General features: G+C 46.2%; 1 protein-coding gene across 3 annotated transcripts in view; it reads left to right on the forward strand.

The window, feature by feature from the left end:
- Window positions 1–6507, forward strand: part of MAP2K4 (mitogen-activated protein kinase kinase 4) — a 134323-nt gene extending 127816 nt beyond the window's left edge. For all 3 annotated transcript variants that reach the window (XM_025864195.2, XM_073881736.1, XM_073881735.1), the window contains 2 exons: window positions 2653–2698; window positions 3877–6507. In XM_025864195.2, coding sequence (XP_025719980.1) covers window positions 2653–2698; window positions 3877–3990 — 160 coding nt within the window. In that variant the 3' untranslated portion in view covers window positions 3991–6507. The remainder of the gene's footprint in view (window positions 1–2652; window positions 2699–3876) is intronic.
- The last annotated feature ends 899 nt before the right edge of the window (window positions 6508–7406 follow it).

Below are 7406 nucleotides of genomic sequence, written 5' to 3' on the forward strand. Positions count from 1 at the left end.
TTCCTGCAGGATCAGCGGTCGACAAGTGCCCTTTTCTGGACAGGAATCCACAGGATCAGAGTCTGCTTAGAGTCAGGATCCAGGGAGTGAACGAAATACGCAAATCAGTCACTGCCTGGGCCACAGTGTGCCGCAGGGCTCCGGAGTGGCAGGCTCAGAGACAGTCGGAGGACTGGGTCTGTGATCATCCTAATATCAGCAGAGGATAGGAGCTTCACAGACCCATTACGGGACCTTGTTCAGTGCTGGTGGACCCGAGCTAAGGAAGCTGCTGCTCGTCTCTCTGCCTGCTGCTTTAGTTCATTGCACTTAGCAGGCACTCAGAGAATCGTTGAACAGATGTACGCGTAAGCGCGCACACCCTGCAAACCAGAAATTCCAAAATGCATGGGGTCTAATGCTAAGAAAAGCAACTAACAAACAGAACACGAGTTTATGTTACATCAAGCTGAGTTTGTGGAATAGTCTAAAATACAGTTCAGAATAAAATAAGTGTATTTAGGGTGTCCAAGGAAATGAAGGTGGAGGTTCTGTTAAAACTGAGGAAGAAGTAAAACCCCAATGAAACAAATAGTTGGATATGAAAACTAATTAGACGTTTTAGAAAGGAAAAAACATAGCTATTGTTACAGAGGATAGCAGATTTGTTGTACCCTAGACTAGAAACAATTGAGGACGGAACTGGGGAAGTTGGCAGAATCGGCCTGCGGGATTTCCCAACACGACACAGATTACACTGTGGCAAAGAGTAGTTAAGCACCAAGGAGAGTAGAATGGGAACTTCTCGGATGAATGTAGTGGAAATGACAAGGTAATTCTGGAAGTGGGGAAGCGATATTGGAGACACTAGTGAAAAGCATTTGAGAAGTGATCCAGGATACGTTCTCAGATTGAAATTAAAGTCTCTCTACCATGTAGGATAAACCAAGGTAAATTTATACCTAAATGCACTGAAGTAAAAGTACAGAACAATAATAAGGGATAAGTTAGCAGGAGGATAGAATGTCTGTGAGGGAGTAATTAATTAGACTGCCACCAGCTTGTTATTAGCAACAGTATTTGCCAGAAAACGAGTCATAGCTCCAGGGTATAGAGGAAATAGAATTGTTAACCTTGTCCTACAGTTTTATACTTGGGCATTCAGTTATCATTCAAAACAAGGAGGAAATACAGATTTTTTGGGGGGGCAATGGAAAGACGAAGAGTTTACCATTCATAGATTGTTAGAAAAGATAGACTTGGTCAAGGGGGGAGGTGAACCCAACAGAAGGGGGTTGCGGGTTGGCTGCCTGGAAGGCAGAGAACAGCGTGCAGGAGGCCGATGAGGTGGTAGCGACCTTGCAGTCAGCCCTAGCGAGGTGAAGTTGGGCTGTAGCGCATTCTCAGCGGGGGCCTCGGCAGACCCCGGAGCAAGCCATGCCGCTGGGTGGCCCTCTGAGGTTGGCCTGACGTGGATGAGGATCTGGATTTCTCTACCCCTTTTTGGGGCGGTCACTAGCTCAGCCTGCCCCAGAGGGGCTGAGGTGGCTGTCTTCAGCCGAGATCGCCCCTAAGAGGCTGGTAGCTGTCTGCTGGGGCACGCTCTGCATTCCGGAATTCTGTATAGCTACACGCTGTGCGGTACAGAAGGTGCGGGGTGTAGAACACGGCACCGGCTGTAGAAATTGGTGAACTATGTTGCCAGGAGTAACTTTTTAAAAAAAGATTTCTTTATTTGAGAGAGAGAGAGAGAAGGAAGAAAGAGAAAGAAAGAACAATTGGGGTGAGGGGCAGAAGGAGAGGGAGAATCTCAAGCAGACTCCCCACTGGGCGGAGAGCCCGACACAGGGCTCGATCTCACGACACTGAGATCACGACCTGAACCAAAATGAAAGAGTTGGTTGCTTAACAGACTGAGCCACACAGGTGCCCCTAATTAACTTTTGATTGTAAAAAAATGAATCTAATTGACGTTGTTTGATTGTAAAAAAAAATGAATCTAATTGACGTTGGAGGAGAGTGGTGATTAAGAAATGGCCCAGGACAAATTAAGGAAATAGAAACAACATGAAGATACTTCCCGGTAACATTAATTAGACAAGGTAGGATTCAAGGGGAAAATATCAGGGCAGAGGGTTCAATAAATCAGTATAGTCCTTAGTGAGGTTGCACGGTTGTCAGCTTTTGGACCAGAGAACACAGGATTGAGAGACAGAATGCAAAACTTTTAAAAATATAAGGATACATTGATAAAATTTATATATAGTTTACTTCCCAGACTCTGGTTTCTCTTAGGTAGTTCCGTACAAATACTCGTGTGTATGTTTAGAAAACACATGCACGCACACACACAATTTTATACTTACACATTCATATATTTAACTGTGTAGAACTCTGCCATGCAGCTGTGCTGTAAGTTATCCGATTTTCAGTAGTTACCTTGTTTCTGATTTTTCACTAATGCTTCTACACTGAATATCCTAAGGAAAAATCCTTAGATTATAGATTGTCTAATTTTTTGTGTTTTTTATGTTCGGTGGGTTGTTCTTGTTGTTACTCTTGTATCTGAAGGAAAAAAACTGCTTGATTCTTTGTAATATTTCATTTGTGAAAAGAAAAATACTTGGGTAACTGTGTCTCCATTTTATTAATGGTATTTTTATGTTATTTTAGCCTTACCAAGGATGAATCCAAAAGGCCAAAGTATAAAGAACTTCTGGTGAGTATGAGACTTTGGGAATTTTATTTTATTTTATATTCTATTTTTTTTTTTTTACTTTTGGGAATTTTAGATATTTCCTCACTGCAAATTCTCTTAGCATGCCAGTTCACTAAGCAAATATTAGTCTTCTCCGTCCTAGACAAACAGCTTGACCTAATTGAGTAATTTTAAAAAAATGTTCGAAACAGATATATGGAAAGAGAGAATTGGAAGTATAACTTTCCTACCAATTTACTAGCTGGATTCTCACGGAAAATTTTGGCCTTGACATGTCATAAAAATTACCCCAAAGAGTTATAACACTCACTTTAAGGAGCCAGCTTCGACCACATGGTCTGTGTATGCGTAACATACCCGTAAGACTTTCTTGGGCTTCTGCTTTCATGAAATGTGCTCACGCAAAGTTACATCACACAGCAAATTCCCGTGTCTTTGACAGTTCACCCATCCCCGGGACTTGGGCGTCATAAGCAGTCCTGGATGTGGCATCGGTCTCAGCAGTGAAGAAAATACTGATCTGATTATGTGGGGATCTTTTAAGGAAAGACCCCATCGTCTAGTGGCCAGGTTACGATGTGCTCCAACCTGTGGTCAGCGGCAGCAATGACTAAAGATACGCGGTCAGCATACTTAGAGAAGCCGTGAAAGAAAAGTACTGACGGAGATGGCATGTGAAGGGAGAGGGGGGCTTTGCAGGGGACAGGGCAGAAGCTCATAGGATGAGATCCCATTGAGCCTCCTGGAGTGGGGTCTGCCAGTGGAGGCACTGGCAGAGTCTTTTCTCTAAGATCCTTCTGCTGCACGTGGGGAAATGGGACGTGAAGTTGACGTCTGTGTCCCAAGAGGAATGGCGACTGGTATTCCTGCAGCTCTTCTTGGCTCTCAGATGGCGGCAGAGGCCCCAGCTCTGGTCTCTGCCTTAACAGATGCTCCCCGGTGTAGAGAGTAGTTTCCTGACTTCACTGCCTGGACGGCTCTTCCAGATCAGGCATGCCCGCACCCAGCACCACGTCTCCATGAAGTATGGGCCATGCTTGCCTCTCTGAGCTGGTGCCACGATACTGTGCAGCCACGTGTGGTTGGAGCCTTCCGTTCTGTGCCCTGTCACGATCTGTGGCCTCTGACACGAACTTTGATGTTTTTCTTTTCTTTTTCTCTGTTCCATTTTCTTGCAGAAACATCCCTTTATTTTGATGTATGAAGAACGTACCGTAGAGGTCGCCTGCTATGTTTGTAAAATCCTGGATCAGATGCCAGCGACTCCCAGCTCTCCCATGTATGTCGACTGATCTCGCTGCTACGTCAGACTCGAGAAAAAAGGGCTGAGAGGAAGCAAGACGTAAAGAATTTTCATCCCGTATCACAGTGTTTTTATTGCTCGCCCAGACACCATGTGCAATAAGATTGGTGTTCGTTTCCATCATGTCTGTATACTCCCGTCACCTAGAACATGCATCCCCGTGACACCCGATTGATCACACAGTGTTAGTGCTGGTCAGAAAGACCTCATCCTGCTCTATTGTGATGAATTTAGTCATGAAATGTGGAAGTCAGTACGATCAATTTGTTGACTGTGATTAGATCACATCTTAAATTCATTTTTAGACTCGAAACCTGAAGACGCAGCTACTGGAGTGGTGTTTTGTCAGACTTCCAGATGCCGGAAGAACACGGTGATGGATGTACTATGTCTGAACAGAGAGACTCGGGCTTGAGTGAGAAGAGCTGGTGCAGCCGACAAGACACACGGCCCTCTGGAGCTGGGGGACAAAGGAGGAATTTACTTTCTTCACCAAGTGCAATAGATTTACTGATTTGATATTCTGTTGCTTTACCGTCACAGTCGATGTTCGGGGATCGATGTGCTCAGCCAAATTTCCTGTTTGAAATATCACGTTAAATTAGAATGAATTTATCTTTACCAAAAACCATGTTGCGTTCAAAGAGGTGGACAGTGAAATATTGAGACAGGACAGAATGTGTTCTTTTCTCCTTTACTGGTTCTTCTGCTCTTCATCGGGAAGACTCAGGAGTCTGCCACTTGTCAAAGAAGGTGCTGATCCTAAGAATCTTCATTCTCAAAATTCGGTGTGCTGCCAACTTGATGTTCCATCTGCCACAAACCACCCGGACTGAAACAAGAAAAACGTACTGAGGGCAAAGTGTACAGATGTTTTCCATTTCTAGCATCTGATCTGGAACAACTCGTAGCAGCTATGTATCCCCCTCGGTCCCGGCCCCAAGCCTGATACTTTAGCCACCATAGCTCACTCACAGGGAGAAGCAGCTAGAAGCGATGTGCCTTGACTGATTACATAGAGGTTGCTTGTAGGCAGCACAAGACCAAACCCCAGTCTTTTGCTCTCACTGGCCCAGATCTTTGGTTTCTGAATCCCTGTCCCCTCCCGCCTGGTCTGTTGCCGCTCTGTGACTTTTGCTTCATCCAATATTTTGCCTTTTACCCCCTCCTATATCAAAATGCTTTTTAATTACCAGGGACGGTTAGCCCCAAATCCCTCCTATGCTCCAACGTTTAAAGGCTCAGAAACGTGGGGCCCTGCCGATGTGGTAGGTGATGAAGAAGCATCTTCTAGAGACACATTTGACCAGATGAGGGTCCCTTAGAGAAGCTCATCACCTGTGAGAGTCTCTGGCAGATCACTGTTATTTTTTGGAATTGGAATTCTATTAAAAACAAAAAAAACCCCACAAAACCCCAAACACACCAAACCCCCAAACCACCCCAGAATAGTTAGTTGTGAGGCCACTGAAATCTGACCCCTGTTGCTGTGCTTCTTCCCTTCCTCATTAGCCAGGTTCCCCTTGGGCGTCGCTGTGGCCGTGCTGGCCCCGAGCGTGCGGCTCCGTGTGGCAGTGCACGCACAGAGAGCAGGCCCGGGCCGAGGCCGGTGGTGCTGTCCGAAGCAGGTGACGGCCACCGGCGCCGGGGGCCCCTCCCAAAACCGTCGAGGGAAAGCGGTGCTGATTCACGTTACATCCCTGTAAATTTCAGAATTCAGAAATGAATTATTGCTTCGGTCCACTCGCCTTGTTTCCCCAATTTCCCCCCACCCCGGCTTCCTAAACCTTAGACTTCCCAGTGTTCGGAAAGGAAGCGTTGCTGCGCGTCTTCCTTCGACCACACCAAGCCATCATCCTCCGTTGCTCCCGGGGACTCAGGAGGAAATCTCTTGCTCTGCTGTCCACTTCCCGTCTGGCTCCGCATAGGGTCACTTTGCCATCGGACACGTGGGGGTAAAAGCAATTCTGACTGTTCAGGAGCTTCATCTGACCGTTCTCTTGTGTGGATGACCACATCGAAAGGCAATTTTAGTGTATTAATCATAGATTATTATAAACTATAAACTTAAGGGCAAGGAATTTATTACAGTGTATCTTTATTAAAACAAAAGGGTGTATAGTGTTCACAAACTGTGAAAATAGTGTAAGAACTGTACATTGTGAGCTCTGGTTATTTTTCTCTTGTACCATAGAAAAATGTATAAAAATTATCAAAAAGCTAATGTGCAGGGATATTGCCTTATTTGTCTGTACAAATGAAGCTCAGTAACATACCTGCTTCTTGGAGCTTGGGAATATTTTATCCTGTATTCTTGTTTGAATCCCTCCTCTATTTAAGATATATACATGGAATCGAAGTGTTTATGTAATAGTTCTATCCTTTTGCCTGCAGGTCAGTTGTAATAAATCTAGAATGTGATGATGACTTTGTAATTTGTTTTCCTGAAGTCAGACCCTGAGAGGGGAAAATCAAGTAAATTCCATTAAATTATCTGTGCATTTCACGTTGGGAGAAATTCTCTTCTTCTGGAAGTGTTTATGGCTCCGTTCATTCTCTCCTCCCATCTTGTGGTTGCTCTAGCTCTTAGCTTACTCATCTTGAAACCACAGGTGTATCCGTGAAGCCCCTGCTTTGCCGTCTGTCCGAGCAGGTGGGATGCGGTCTCTCCTTCAGGTTTGTTCCTTTGTTGGTTGCCCTCACCTGCCCTAGCTTTCTTGATGCTAAAGGAAAAGGGTACCGTTCTTCCACCTGTGACATGCTGGAGATTCCCCAGCCCATAGGAACCCAGGCTGCCTCGCCTGGTGGCTGCTCGCCAGCCCTGCCTTCTGCCTCAGGTGCTGTGGCTGCTGGGTGGGCACGAGACACCAGCTCCAATTGCCATCCCCACCACCCAGGAGAGAGGGATGAGGAGGAGAATTCTGGGTCAAAGACCTGTGGAGGTCAGACCTGGGAGGTTGATGGGTGGGAGGACGGACGGAGCTGAGCAGAAAGCCACAGAGGCCCGGAAGCCATGGGAGACAAGAGCTTCGACGCTCCGGGGCTGAATTTATCTGTTACGCTACCAGCTCCCGGTTGTTGACCAGATCCTGGCTCACTGATCACATGCAGTTCCGGCACCTTACCCTTTTCCTATGCCTGTTTCTAACCTGATCTGAGATGCAGGAGGTAATTGCTCCAGAACCAGCCGCGGTAAGTATCCAGCGTTCTCCGAGGGTTGGCTGTGGATACCCTGACCTCCCCAGCTCCACCTTAGCTGCTAGGGGAAGGGATAGCCCGCGGCGCTTCCAGACCCCAGCTGTGCAAGACACAGTATCGTGAGAAATAGGTAGACTCCGTGCTTCATGCTTCGTGGGACTCTACCTGTACTTTTCATCCCAGTTGATCCTGACTGTAGCCTCCCAA

Source organism: Callorhinus ursinus, unplaced genomic scaffold (assembly GCF_003265705.2).
Source record: "Callorhinus ursinus isolate GAN/ISIS: 27379988/994484 unplaced genomic scaffold, GSC_fseal_2.0 scaffold43, whole genome shotgun sequence".
Taxonomy (NCBI): Eukaryota; Metazoa; Chordata; class Mammalia; order Carnivora; family Otariidae; genus Callorhinus; species Callorhinus ursinus.